Source organism: Ceratotherium simum, chromosome 11 (assembly GCF_057802395.1).
Source record: "Ceratotherium simum simum isolate JZ-2026a chromosome 11, ASM5780239v1, whole genome shotgun sequence".
Lineage (NCBI taxonomy): Eukaryota > Metazoa > Chordata > Mammalia > Perissodactyla > Rhinocerotidae > Ceratotherium > Ceratotherium simum.
In genome coordinates, this window is record NC_141910.1 from 35,485,445 (window position 1) to 35,500,220 (window position 14,776).

Sequence of the window (14,776 nt, forward strand, 5' to 3'; positions counted from 1 at the left end):
CTTTTTCCCTGTCTACTTAATAAGTATTTTGTGGGGGAGGTACTTTACTTATCCCATTCCTTATCAAACTTGCAATTTATTCATTCATTTGTTTATAGCAGTATGAATTTATGGGTTGCTGTCCGTTCAGTGGGTTATAATCCCTTTGCTACCTTATGAGTTTTCATGCTCCAACATACTTGTGCTAGTAGGTTATCACTCAGGCTCATCACTCAGGTTGATTTCTGTGTGCTTTTGTCCATGTACTCATCATTCTCTTGAGCACTTTCTTGTTTCTGCCACAAGCTATTCCAGGCTCATCTTATATTTCCCCTGACCTGGAATCAGCCATTGCTCCAAGGAGCCTTTATTCCTTTTATAGAAAATGTTATACAGGGCCGGCCCAGTGGCGTAGTGGTTAAGTTCGGCACGCTCCACTTCAGCGGCCCAGGTTCGTGGGTTCAGATCCCGGGCGCGGACGTACACCACTCATCAAGCCATGCTGTGGCGGGGTCCTACATACAGAAAAATAGAGGCAGATGGGCACAGGTAGCTCAGGGCCCATCTTCCTCACCAAAAAAAGGTGTGTGTGTGTGTGTGTGTGTGTGTGTGTGTAAAGAAAATGTTATTCAGAAGCTAAGATCCTAATGCTAGTCATGCTCATTGCTATTGGAGTGTCACTGCTTCCAGTCTTTGTCAGTGGCTAGAACTAGGGAATATACACACACATATCCACACGCATTCAAACATTTACTTCTATATTTATTTCTGTATCTGTCTATCTACTAAAAACCATGCTTTCACATTGATACCTCTAATTCCAGTCTAACACCATAGAGTGTATTCTGGCTTTCTCTTTTTATATTTTAACTCTCTTCTCTGACAGACACTTGACTTCCATTATTCTATTTAATTATTTGATCAATCCCTCTATTGTATGTAACCAGTCTTCCAGTTCCAGCATACCCTCTCCAGTGCGATGTCTTTCTCTCCCTGCTCTGGCTCTTACTCTCTGTTCCAGGCCACCTTCTCCCCATGCAGACTTCTGTCTTACGGGAGCTCCAACACCCTATGCCAGACTACCCTCTGCATGGATGCTCTTCTCATTCTACCTGGTATCTGATACCCTATACTGAGTTGTCCCTCTCCATGGACACCCTCCTCTCCCCGCTTTGACTCTGACACCACTTGCCAGGCTACCCTTCTCACCCTAAAAGGTGAACATCCTCCTTACCTTTTTTTTAAATGCCTTCCATGTTTTGTGTCATACCTTGAAAGAGCTTCTCCACTTTAACATTGTAAGAAATAATCTTCTTTGTTTTCTCCTAGTGATTCTATTCCTTTTTTTTTTTTTTGGTATTGGTCTGTTTTGGAATTTATTTCCAAGTAGAAATCCAACATTTCTTTCAGATGGTTATCCAGTTGGCTGGAATTTTATATAAAAGTTGTATCTCCCCCCTACCTCCCAAAAAAATATATGAAGTTTTTAAAAAGTTTACTGCATCCATAGAGCTTTTTTTAAAAAATAGGTGTCATTTTTCTTATTGCTTTTGTTTATAACAGATGATGATGCACCTGCAGATATGGTTGCAGAAGAATCAGGTCCTGGTGCACAAAATAGTCCATACCAACTTCGTAGAAAAACTCTTTTGCCGAAAAGAACAGCGTGTCCTACGAAGAGCAGTATGGAGGTAAGTTAAATGTAACTGCTTTTCTTTTTGTAATGAAAGAATTGTTATGAAACAAACATAAAAGGGAATGTCATAATTTTTTAGAAGTAATGATTATGTATGGCAAAAATATTTGCTTAATTCGTTTTCGTTTTGTTTTTGAAGGGTGCCTCAACTTCAACTACAGAGAACTTTGGTCATCGTGCAAAACGTGCAAGAGTATCTGGAAAATCACAAGATCTATCAGGTATTCCCTATGGGAAAACTAAGAAATAGGGTCAGAAAAATTTTTTTTAATTTTCTTTGATACCAAAAAATTAAATTAAATGTAGTTTAAGTGTTACATTTAGGATTGAGAAGGTGATTATGGTAGAATAAACATGAGAACCCTGACCTCTCCCTCTTTGACTTTAATTCTTGTATAGAAATACTTTTTATATATTTATTTTAACCAGTTTCTGAAATGGTACATAAAGAAAGAATACCTGTTAAGTCAAGATAAAAGAAGATAAATGTTTGTCATCTATGAAAGCAAAATGCTTATAAAATGATTATCATCAAAAAAAGTTATTCCTCAGATAAAATGAAAAATTATACTCTTTTTAAGAAAGTTGTTGCTAGCATGATAGATTGTTTATATTCTGTTTGTTAATCTCTTTATAGCAGCACCTGCTGAACAATATCTTCAGGAGAAACTGCCAGATGAAGTGGTTCTAAAAATCTTCTCTTACTTGCTGGAGCAGGATCTGTGTAGAGCAGCTTGTGTGTGTAAACGCTTCAGTGAGCTTGCTAATGATCCAATTTTATGGTAAGTGAAAATTTATTTCTTATTATATGTATATCAATATATATAATATATATATTATTTACTGCTGAAAATGCTAAAGATGGTAGGGAAGTTAAAGTGAGTTGTTAGTTACAGTTAAATAGTCAGAACAAAATTAGAATGCTTATAACTTCCAAGTTATCTGTTTATCATAAATGTGAGTTGTCAGTCCAGGTGGTATTTATAAGACAATAAAGTACTTTTTATCAGTTAATAGCAGCTGAGTGATTGTGGGAAATGTTTTTTATTTGCTTTTTAGAAACAACTAAGTCTAATTTGAAACAGCTAATTAATTTAATCTTATAGTTTAGTGAAAATGTAAATTTTGTGCATCACTTTTGGAAAATGTTGACAGTTGTATTCATGAACCTTAAAATATGCAAGCCCATTGACCCAGCAGTTCCACTTCTGAAAATTTTTTGGCCTTATGTACAGATTTCTCATAATAGCATAGTTAATAGTGGGGGGAAATTAAAAATAATCTAATGTCCAGCAGTAAAGGAGTGGACTAAGTAAGCAATGTAATGTCTTCTTGCAGGGTTGTGATATAATCATTAACTGATTTTTACAGAGCTTTTAAGAACATGGGAAAATGCTATGTTAAAAAAATTTCTGAAAAGAGGAGAACACAGAATTTTATAAGCTGTATAATTAGAACTGTAATGAAACTATGTAGATGAAAAGGAAGGAAATATAGTAAACTGTTAATGAATATACTGAAAGTATAGATTATCTCTTTTCTTTATACTTTTCTGTACTTTACAGCAGCTGTATGTATTACTTCTATGATGCTAAAAGTAAGGGCACCTTAGGGGGCCAGCCCAGTGGCACAAGTGGTTAAGTATGCGCGCTGCGCTGCGGCGGCCCAGGGTTCGCCGGTTGGGATCCCAGACGCGCACCAACGCACTGCTTGTTAAGCCATGCTGTGGCAGCATCCCATATAAAGTAGAGGAAGATCTGCATGGATGTTAGCCCAGGGCCAGTCTTCCTCAGCAAAAAAGAGGAGGATTGGCATTGGATGTTAGCTCAGGGCTGGTATTCCTCACAAAAAATAAAAATAAAAAATAAGGACACCTTAAATTTAAGAAAAAAAATTATATTTGTTTTAGAAAGGAAAAAGAGAATGAAGAGCAGAATAAGAAACATTTTGCTTTGTACAGGAAGTGATAATAGTTACTATCACTCCATTTCTAGGAGTTGATGGTTCTTGGTAGGATGTAAAGGAACTAAAGGTAGAAGAAGAGTTAAGTTGAAAGTATTTTATTGAAAATCATTTTCTTAAATAATAACTCTATGAGGCTTTTGTAATAAGGGTGGCTTTTTTTCCCCCTGACTGAACAGTCAAATTTTGAAGAATTGAGATTTTTTATTCTTTTGGGTAGACTATTTTCATATGCAGTTATATTGTTTTTGCTAAAAACTAGATTTTTATATTTGAAATTCCGTTCTTTGCAATTCTTGTAAGTTTTTGAGGCCTCAAATAATTTGTATAGTTGTTTAAAGGGCATTTTATGAAGAAATCTTTAATTCCTTTCCCCCTTCAGGAAACGATTATACATGGAAGTATTTGAATATACCCGCCCTATGATGCATCCTGAACCTGGCAAATTCTACCAGATTAATCCAGAAGAATATGAACATCCAAATCCTTGGAAAGAGAGTTTCCAGCAGTTGGTATGAAGTATAAATAGAAAATATTGAGTTATATTATATATTTGTAAATAAAAGTTATTTTTTAAGAAATTAATTTAAGCTCAAGAATAGGTTTCAAGCCAATGAATATTTGCCAGCCATCAAAAAATTTAATAATTCTTTTCACTACTGACATATCTATTAATAATTTAAACAGCGGGAGTAAGCATCAGTAGCCTCAAAGCAGTTATACTTTCTGTGGGTCTGTTTGAACTTTTATTTCAATTATTAGTGTTCAGTGGTTGTTTTGGAGTTTCACATTTAGCTTAATTTTCATATGGTCCTTTATGAGTGCTTCTCAACTGGGGCTGATTTTGCTCCACAGCAGACATTTGGCAATGTCTGGAGACATTTTTGGTTGTCACAACTGGAGAAGAGTGTGCTGCCGGTATACAGTGGGTACAGGCCAGGGATGCTACTAAACATCCTTCACTAGACAGGACAGCCCCCACAACAAAGAATTATCTGTCCCAAAATATCAGTAGTGCTGAGATTGAGAAACCTTGTCCTTTCTTACTGGATATTACTGAATCCACAAACTGTTGCAGATTTTACATTGTGCTATGCAACAGAAAATTAGTTGGAATATGATATTTGATAATTGTTTTTGATATTTAATAAAAAATGTTCATACAGTACTAAATTAATTTAGAATATAATATTTATATAAGTAGTCAGTGTTTGGGGGTCAGCCCTGTGGCCTAGTAGTTCGGCACACTCCACTTTGTCAGCCCGGATTTGGTTCCCTGGTGCAGACCTACACCACCCATCGGCAGCCATGCTCTGGCGGCGACCCACTTACGAAAAAGGAAAATTGGCACAGATGTTAGCCCAGGGTGAATCTTCCTCAGCAAAAAAAGAAAAAAAAAAAGTAGTCAGTGTTTGTTTTATTTATTTATTTGTTTGTTTATTTATTTTGACATTTTAGTATAAAGGTGCACATGTAAAGCCAGGATTTGCTGAGCATTTCTACAGTAACCCTGCAAGATACAAAGGAAGAGAAAATATGTTGGTATGTTGTTGTTTGCATTTTTATAAGACTTAAAATAGTAATCTTGGGCCGGCCTGGTGGCATAGTGGTTAAGTTTGCACATTCCGCTTTGGCGGCCTGTGGTTCGCTGGTTCAGATCCTGGGCGCAGACCTACTCACCGCTCATCGAGCCGTGCTGAGGTGGCCTCCCACTTAGAAGAACTACAACTCTACAACTATGATACAGAACTGTGTACTGGGGCATTGGGGAGAAAAAAGAGAAAGATTGGCAACAGATGTTAGCACAGGGCCAATCTTCCTCAAAAAAAAAAGTCTTTTAGTTCTGCACTGACACTTTTATTTTTTTCTAGTATTATGATACAATTGAAGATGCCCTTGGTGGGGTACAAGAAGCTCATTTTGATGGACTTATCTTTGTTCATTCTGGAATATATACTGATGAATGGATATATATTGAATCTCCAATCACCATGATTGGTGCAGGTATTTTGAAATGCATTGTCATTAGAATTTTAACATTTTATTTACATGATGGGTTTTTAAAATGCTAGTGACTTTTAAAAGTCCAGGTGAACTTTGATGATACGTTAATGGTAGGAAAGAATAGGAATTAAATATCTTGCATATTTTACATGATGAAAATGGATACATGAGAGTTCAGAAATCATAGATGTATCTATTTCTTTTCTTTTACATGTATATATTTCTTGATGTCAGTACTTTGTTCGTTAAGGAAAAAAAATATTGTGTTATCTTTTATTTGAAAATAAAGATGCTAATGTTTTCATTGCTGTATTTTCAATGAAACAAATATACTTTTTAAATATTGTACTATTTCAAAGCTATTTTTATGCTCAAGTTTCTAAGAATAAAAGTAATGTAATATTTGTTGAGCACTGATCAGTCATTTGAAGATTTGTGCTATCTCTGATTTTTTTAAGGATACAGCACAGAGACTATTTTAAGACAGCTAGTAATTATTACTTGCTAATGAAGTTTGCATTTACTGCCCCTTCTGCTTCCCTTCCCCGTTTTCACCACAAAGAAAAGGCAGAGGAGGGTATAGAAAATGTTTGCCTAGTGATTTTCATTATTTTCCAAATCAAGGCCAGTATTGGAAATCAGTTCAGATAAAGAGGTTTCTCTCTTTCTCTCCCTAGTCATTGTCCTCTTTTTCTTTCCTCTCCCTGAGGCTCTTTTTCTGGTGCTGCTACTGGTGATTTTGTTTCCACCAGAAACCATTTTTTAATATGCCATTGCATTTGGTACTAAATACTCTTTGTAGTTGAATCTTATTGGAAGTTTGATTATACATGGATATAAGTATAATAGTATTCAAATAATATCCACATTAAATGTGACTGCTTGTAGTAAAGGCCAGTGAAACATAGTTATCTGATAAAATGAATGTTAGTCCTATCTACTCAATACTAATGTTTTTTAAAATTTCCCCTCCAAAAAAAAGTACCCAACTTAAAAATAGACGGGTTCTATTGTGTTACTAGTTTTATGGCAGAGTATTTTTACTGATTAAAAAAGTAATTTTTTACTTGCATTTCATCTGTCTGATAAAGGTAATATGCTTTAAAATATCTTCTCCACAGCACCTGGAAAAGTAGCAGACAAAGTTATAATTGAAAACACTAGAGATTCAACCTTCGTCTTTATGGAAGGTTCTGAGGATGCTTATGTTGGATATATGACAATAAGGGTAAGAAATTTTAAGATTTAAAATATATATGTTGAAATCCTTAAGGCACTGGTGGTTTATTTCAATCAAAATTTCTACTTTTCAGTTTAACCCTGATGACAAATCTGCTCAACACCACAATGCACACCACTGCTTAGAGATTACAGTAAATTGTAGCCCTATTATTGATCACTGTATCATCCGAAGTACATGTACAGGTTAGTGTTTCCTTTATGTTTTATTATAAAATGAGTCACCGTGTTGTTGCCCAATAGATTTTTAAATAAAAGTTTTTTGTTTTTTTTCTTTTACAGTTGGCTCTGCAGTATGTGTTAGTGGTCAAGGAGCATGTCCCACCATCAAGCACTGTAACATCAGCGACTGTGAAAATGTTGGACTTTATATAACAGATCATGCCCAGGTATTTAAATTTTATGGATTTTTTTCTTTTTTAATTTTTTTTAAAGCTCTACTAATGTTTATTTCTGATTATTATAGGGAATATATGAGGATAATGAAATTTCCAATAATGCTTTAGCTGGGATTTGGGTTAAAAATCATGGAAACCCAATTATTAGACGGAATCATATTCATCATGGACGTGACGTTGGTGTGTTCACATTTGATCATGGCATGGTAAGAACATTTATTCTTAATAGAAAAACTGCCTTTGTATCAGTTAAATTTCAAATAGATTTCAGCATTTTTCTCATCACCAAACTGCCTGAATTGAAGAGTATAGATTTAAAGAGATTTCAGCATTATATTTTAAAATCAGTACGCAATGTTCATTCTATTAATTCATGGATCTAACATTATACACATGTAGAAAAGATGGAATCCTTAGGGAATTGATGTGATCTTTGAGACGAGTATTGTCTAATCCAGTATTTCTCAAATCTAAGTGTGTGTAAAAATCACTCAGATATAATAAATCAGAATTTTCAAGGATGGGGCCCAACATATTCGTTTTTAATAAGTACTGTAAGTGAGTTTAATGCAGATTGTTTGTAGACTACACTTTGAGAAATAATGGTTTCATCATTAGCTTGACTTCCATTTTATTCCTCTTAGAATTTTTTTAACTGGCAAAACTTTAATAATAGAGTGATAATAAAATATCACTTCTAAAACTGTTATGCAGGGGCTGGCCCCATGGGGTAGTGGTTAAGTGCGCACACTCTGCTGCTGGCAGCCCAGGTTCGGATCCCAGGCGCGCACCAATGCACTGCTTGTCAGGCCATGCTGTGGCGGCCTCCCATATAAAGTGGAGGAAGATGGGCGCAGATGTTAGCCCAGGGCCAGTCTTCCTCAGCAAAACAGAGGAGGATTGGCATGGATGTCAGGGCTGATCTTCCTTACAAAAATAAATAAATTAATTAATTAAAAATAAATAAATAAATCTGTTATGCAGCAGTTAATTAAGCATCTTTGTGGATGCTATTATGTTTTAAATACTACCATGTCGGGCTGGCCCCGTGGCTTAGTGGTTAAGTCCGCGCACTCTGCTGCTGGCGGCCCGGGTTCGGATCCTGAGTGCACACCGACGCACCGCTTCTCCCACCATGCTGAGGCCGCGTCTCACAGCAACTAGAAGGATGTGCAACTATGACATACAACTATCTACTGGGGCTTTGGGGGAAAAAATAAACAAATAAAATTATTAAATACTACTATGTCGTTTTATACAGTTTTTCTAGAGACATGATTTTTTGAGTTCTCTTAGGCCACATTTCAAAATAATGTTTTTGGGTGTATATTTAGCTATTCTTTTCATTTAATGTCTAATTCTCGTTGAGGTAATTTTCAAGTCCTAGTACCGATTGGCAACATTTTTTGTTAAGGAGTCAGAGATAGGAGAGGATGTGGTGACATGGTGGCAGATGGGGGTTATGGTGAAGTTTTATTGCTGTTATATGATAAATTAATCAAGCAACTTACGACCATTGGATTCACATATACAAATTGTTGATTAGCAAAGGAGTTTTTTTGTTTTCATTGTTGGTGCCTAAAACCCTAATGCAGAACTCTTTTTTAAAACTGAACTAGACCCTGAGGAAGTACCCTTTTATCAAGTTCTGATTAGACCTCAGTAGTTTCAGACCATCCAGTTCATCATATTCCTGGGGCAACTGTAACCTGAGAAAAACATTCACTTACAACTCAGGCTATAGCTTGGGCCTATAGGTAAGAAAGAAGAGTGAAGATGACCACTTGCCCTTCTCCAGCTGGAATAAAGAAATTGACATTTTGTTGCAAGTTGTAGCTTTTTTTCCCAAAGAGTGGGGAAGGGTGTAGGAGATCATGGGAATTGAGAAGTCTGGGCAGAGGTATGGAGGATGTCAAAATATATGAGTCTTGAGAATTTGTCCTCCCTTAGAGGGTTGTTATTGGCTACAGTTCCTAAATGGAACTCGCATTTTGTAATGGAACTATTCTCTGTTAGTATTTCTTTGCCTATGTTGCCTTTAGACATTGCCCCAGAGTTACATACAATTTAAGTATCATATTTATGCATGCCTCTGGTCTCATTCACAAATGATTTGAGGTGCCGAGATAATTTTAACCTGAGTACATTTCCTCATTTTTAAAAGACCTATGGTGATGGTCGCTTACTAAAGTTCATCATCATAATTTACTCCTCATCACACACCCCGATACAGTTAATTTTTTATAGATTTGGGTTTATAAATTTGAACTTTAAATAAAAAACAACTCTAGGCAACACTATAGATAGATATTCCCATTAAGGATTAATGAAGAGATTTGTAAAGTATTATGAATTTGTAAGGGAAGGATGGAAATAAAGCATATCTTGGGCTTATCTTCTGTTTTAGTATTGTGACACAATTCTTTAAAATCCTTTGGTAGAATGTTCTTCCATTCCAAATATTCTTTTGGCTTGTCTTCTTTGCGTTGTCATCCTACCAATCATGGGCTGCCATCACTAAGGATAACCTTTTTAAAATTTGATTTTGTTTTCTATAGAACTTCAAAGAATATCAGAATAAACATTTAAAACTAGTTCCTTTATGTCCTCTATGTCTAAATATATTCATATTTATTGTTTGTTCTCTGAAATTTTCTTTCCTTTTCCTTGTCTATGACTAAATACTTTGCATTTAAATTCCTGTATTTGTAAGAATGAATCATAAAAGATTTTCTGCTCTTTCTTTTTTAAAGAAATTAATTTTTTTGGAAAAATACTACATTCCCAATATAAAAGACAATTCTAGGATTTCAAAGGGTATGACTCTAGAGTTTGTTGACTACATGTTTAAACTTTAGAATAAGGTATGAACTCCCCTATGAAAAATGAGGAATAAACATGCTTTATATTTTGACCTATCTTCACCCCATCATTTATATTCTTTTTTTTCCTTTGTAAAGGTTTATAACATTTACATTCCTGCAGTTAGTGGTCTATATTTACTCTATATTTATTTACCTTTAGTCCTTTTATCACAGTTTCTCCATTCCTAAGTTTTTTTATTTTGTTTCATTCTTGGTATGGTTGAGTTTAGTCATCTAGCAATTTTTTTTTTTAAAGAAGGGTTTATAGGTATTGTAGCTTGAATTCTTGCCACTTGAGAATGCCTACCTGTTACCTTTTAACCTAACTGAATATACAGTTTTTTTATTTTATTTTATTTTTTCTTGAGGAAGATTTGCCCTGAGCTAACATCCGTTCCAGTCTTCCTCTATTCTGTATGTGGGTTGCCGCCACAGCATGGCTGCCAACAAGGGGTATAGGTCCGCACCCAGGAACTGAGCCTGGGCCGCTGAAGCGCACAGTGCTAAACTTAACCACTAGGCCATGGGATAGGCGCCCTGAGTAGACAGTTTTGATGATACTTTCTTTCTCTCAGGATTCTGTAGTCATTTTTATATTTCTAGCATTGAGTGTGGCTGAGAAGTCTGAAATCATTGTGGGTTTTTTTTCTTTCTGGTGGTGATTTGCTTTTCTACTTCAGTATCCATCTGTAGATTTTTGTTGTTGTTAATGTTGTGTTATCTTACTATTTTTCAGTTGCATATGTTCCTTTCTTTAGTAACTTGGCTATCATCTCTATTATTTATGTTGCTGTGTTGTTTTCCTTTAAGTTTTGTGTGATTTTTCTCAAATCTGTGTCCCTTCCTATGTCTCCATAGTTTTCTCTCTTTTTCTGTTTTGTTTCTGGTATGGTTTTTATCTCTAATTTTTTAATGTATTTTTGTTTTATGGAATCTTCCTAATATACATAAAAGTGGAGAGAATAGTATAATGAATCCCCATGTACCCATCCTCCATCTTCAGCAACTATCAACTCATGGCCAATTTTGTTTCATCTATACCTCCTCATTTATTCTTTACTCTCTGGATTATTTTGAAGCAAATCCTGGACATCATTTCATCAATAAATATTTCAGCATGTATCTTTAAAAGATGGGGATTCTTTTTTCTTTCCTACATATAACCACAATGCCAATCTCACTCCTAAAAATAATTTTTCTATTAACATTCACAGTTCCCCATTTATATTTTTTTGTTTGTTTAATATTCAATCTATTGCAGTGGTTTTTTTTTTTAAATAAAATTAAAATGTCATAGCAGTGCCAAATTGCTGTAAAATTTTTGAGACATTTATTTTATTTTATTTATTTTTTTGTGAGGAAGATCAGCCCTGAGCTAACATCCATTCTAATCCTCCTCTTTTTGGTGAGGAAGACCGGCTCTGAGCTAACATCTATTGCCAATCTTCCTCCTTTTGTTTCCCCCAAAGCCCCGGTAAATAGTTGTATGTCATAGTTGCACGTTGTAGTTGCTGTATGTGGGACGCTGCCTCAGCACGGCCGGAGAAGTGGTGCGTCGGTGTGCGCCCGGGATCTGAACCCCAGGCCGCCAGTAGCGGAATGCATACACTTAACCGCTAAGCCAAAGGGCCGGCCCGAGACATTTATTTTAAATTTATGAATTTAACTCTTGACAGATGACAGATTCTCTATGTTGAAATCTGTTTCTCTTCTTTCATTTCACTTTACTTTGGATAGTCTCCCTTAGATAGGAAACAAATTTTAGACAGAAATTGCATATCAGTGTGTTTTCTTCTTCAGATTTACTTCTTGTGCCTGAGTTATTTCTATGAGAATATTGCTGTGGGAGTATTTCTTTCTGCTTTGATGCTCTGTTCCTGCCACTAGATCTTATCACTTTAGTAGAAGATCATTGGCTAGGCTTATTAGAACCTACAGTTACTTGGGAGTAACTACCTTGCTGAAGGTCTAAGGTAACATTTGTTAGCTCTCAGCACCCTACTCTTCCTTATCCAGATTTCACAGTATAGTCATGTACCATATAATGACATTTTGGTCAATGACAGACCACATATATGACAGTGGTCCCATAAGGTTAGTACCATATAGCCTAGGTGTGTAGTAGGCTATACCATCTGGGTTTATGTAAGTACTGTAGAGGAGGAAGAAGTTTTCCTCTACCTTTCTAGGTTCTTCTGCCTGGTCTAAGAATTAAATTGACATGAGACAGATTAACAGGAGAAAAACAAAAGTTTAACATGTATACATGGGAGAAACCCAGGAAAACTGAGTAACTCACCATAATGGCTGAAGGCCCTCATCTTTAGTATGATCCTTAGCTAAAGACAAAAAATGATGTTGGGGAGTGGGGAGAGTCAGAGACTTCAAAGGGAAGGAAGGCATGTCCAAGTAGGTGAAAAGGAGCAAACATTTGGAGTACTAGTGTTTGGCCACAAAGAAACAGAACAACACAGAGGGGAGCCCAACAAACAGGCTTTTTCTAGGTTCCTCCCTGTCTACCACCTAGTTCATGTATGCTAAGGTGATACACTTCCTGAGACAGGTGGTGTTATCTGAATTCTTTTAGGCAGTTAACGAGGAGGTAACAAGAAAAACTTACGAGTCTTTTATTTGGAAAGTTTTAAGAGAAACTCTTAAATGCCTTTTGTGTCTGTCATATTTAATAAAGATTTTTTCACTTCAAAAAACTTAAAATGAAAAAATACTTAATCTCACCTTTTATTTTTATCATCAGTGTTAAGTTTTTAACTTGATAGAATAATTTTCAAAGATTTACAGTAACATGGATAGCAGAGATTTAGAAATGCTTGTGCCGAGAAGTTAACATAAAGGTTTTATTTTAAATATGGAAGAGCCTCTTAGCAATCTGGTATTTTCTGGCACGAAAATAAATCATTTTATAATATGGGGTTGTCCAGTAAGATGTCCGTGCCTTTAGAGTTTTATATATATATGTTGGAGCTTTTGTGGTTTGCATCTTAAAAGGCAAAGTAGAATTCTGTCTAAATTTAACTTACGTTTCTGTATTATTAAAGTATTTTGCACTAAAGGCATCTCTTAACAAAACAGATGCGTTCCATTAAAATGTATTTTATAATATTTATTTATTTAGTGTGTGTGTGTGTGTGTGTGTGTGTGTGGAAGATCAGCCCTGAGCTAACATCCATGCCAATCCTCCTCTTTTTGCTGAGGAAAACTGGCCCTGAGCTAACATCCGTGCCCATCTTCCTCTACTTTTTATGGGACGCCACCACAGCATGGCTTGATAAGCGTTCCAACGGTACACGCCTGGAATCCAAACCCGGGCTGCCAGCAGCAGAGCGCATGCACTTAACCACTGCGCCACAGGGCCGTCCCCTAAAATGTATTTTAAAGCAAAATTACCTTAACTGAACCGTTTACCAATAACAATAAGAGTTAGGTTTCCTTGTAAAATTATAAAACTATGTCACAGTCAATCATTGTGCTTTTTGAATGTAATAGAATCACAATTAAAGCAATGTTAGAGGCTTCTGGTTTTAAGAACATGAAGGAAAAAATTTCTTTTGTTCTTTTCTTTTATCTAAAGTTACCCTAAAACAAAAGGTACAGATTACAAACTCTGTCTTTGATGGGACTAGGGGATGTTTTTAACCCTTAATCTAAATTACAATATGGTAAATGACCACGCGCCTACGCTACGAGCAGGGCATCCAGTCCAGATTAGAGCAGTTTATAAAATCCTTTATTTAGGAAGATAAATCGGTAAACCTAATGTGAATGTAAATATAGTAAGAAGTGATTTAAACAACTGGTAGCAAGTTTAAGCTAGAATTATCACTAGAGATCTAAGCAAAGGAGAAGAACAAGATAAATACTTCAGGGAAAACAAAAAGTTGTGCAGCAAAGAATATGTAGTTATACTTTATGAGTCAGCTCGGAATAACACACTAATCTAACCAAAATTGTGATATAACTACATTGGAAGGATACAGCATGTGAATGTGTGTAATAGGGCATAGAAAGATAGGAAAGCTAAATTCTCATATTCCATAGTAGGAAGTCAGTAGGTAATATCTAAAACTGTAAACTCAAGATATAGCAATACGAATCTTTACTTAAAAATACGGAGGTAGATCAAAAGAATGAGATATAAAAGAATTGAAAGTGGGGGCCTCTGGATAAGGGAAAATGAGGAGAGGGAGCTGCTGTTTCCCTTAATAAACTTGTAAATCTGATTGACTCTCTTTTAACTGTGCAAAACCAAAACCCAAAGAAAACAGAGAAAGAGCATCCTTGTATTTGAATAATGTTTAGTCAATATATAGCAAAATATACTTGCACTGCTTTACGCTTAACTAGTATAACCAGGACATGACAGTGGCTTATATGGAATCTTCCTAGAAGCCCAATAAAGAGCACACCTTTCCCTGCCACAGTCTGAATAAATTAAGAAATACAGCCATGAAGTAGCATGAGGAGGCTGAAATATCACCTTTATTATTCTGAAAGGTTGAGTTGGAGGATACAGCTTAGAATGAGAACCAACCCCCAAATTAAATAGGTTCACCAACTTAGTCACTGGCAGTGTTTGTGGAGTAGTAGCAGAAGGCATACTCCCTAAGGGCAGCTCA

The 14,776-nt window shown here is 35.7% G+C and overlaps 1 protein-coding gene across 2 annotated transcripts in view; it reads left to right on the plus strand.

The window, feature by feature from the left end:
- Nucleotides 1-14,776, plus strand: part of FBXO11 (F-box protein 11) — a 92,855-nt gene that overhangs the window by 65,020 nt on the left and 13,059 nt on the right. The window contains exons 2-11 of one of the 2 annotated variants that reach the window (XM_004436668.3): nucleotides 1,543-1,670; nucleotides 1,815-1,896; nucleotides 2,313-2,457; nucleotides 4,020-4,149; nucleotides 5,096-5,179; nucleotides 5,509-5,641; nucleotides 6,763-6,869; nucleotides 6,955-7,066; nucleotides 7,163-7,269; nucleotides 7,347-7,484. In XM_004436668.3, coding sequence (XP_004436725.1) covers nucleotides 1,543-1,670; nucleotides 1,815-1,896; nucleotides 2,313-2,457; nucleotides 4,020-4,149; nucleotides 5,096-5,179; nucleotides 5,509-5,641; nucleotides 6,763-6,869; nucleotides 6,955-7,066; nucleotides 7,163-7,269; nucleotides 7,347-7,484 — 1,166 coding nt within the window. The remainder of the gene's footprint in view (nucleotides 1-1,542; nucleotides 1,671-1,814; nucleotides 1,897-2,312; nucleotides 2,458-4,019; nucleotides 4,150-5,095; nucleotides 5,180-5,508; nucleotides 5,642-6,762; nucleotides 6,870-6,954; nucleotides 7,067-7,162; nucleotides 7,270-7,346; nucleotides 7,485-14,776) is intronic. The other variant, XM_014792303.2, reaches the window with a different exon arrangement.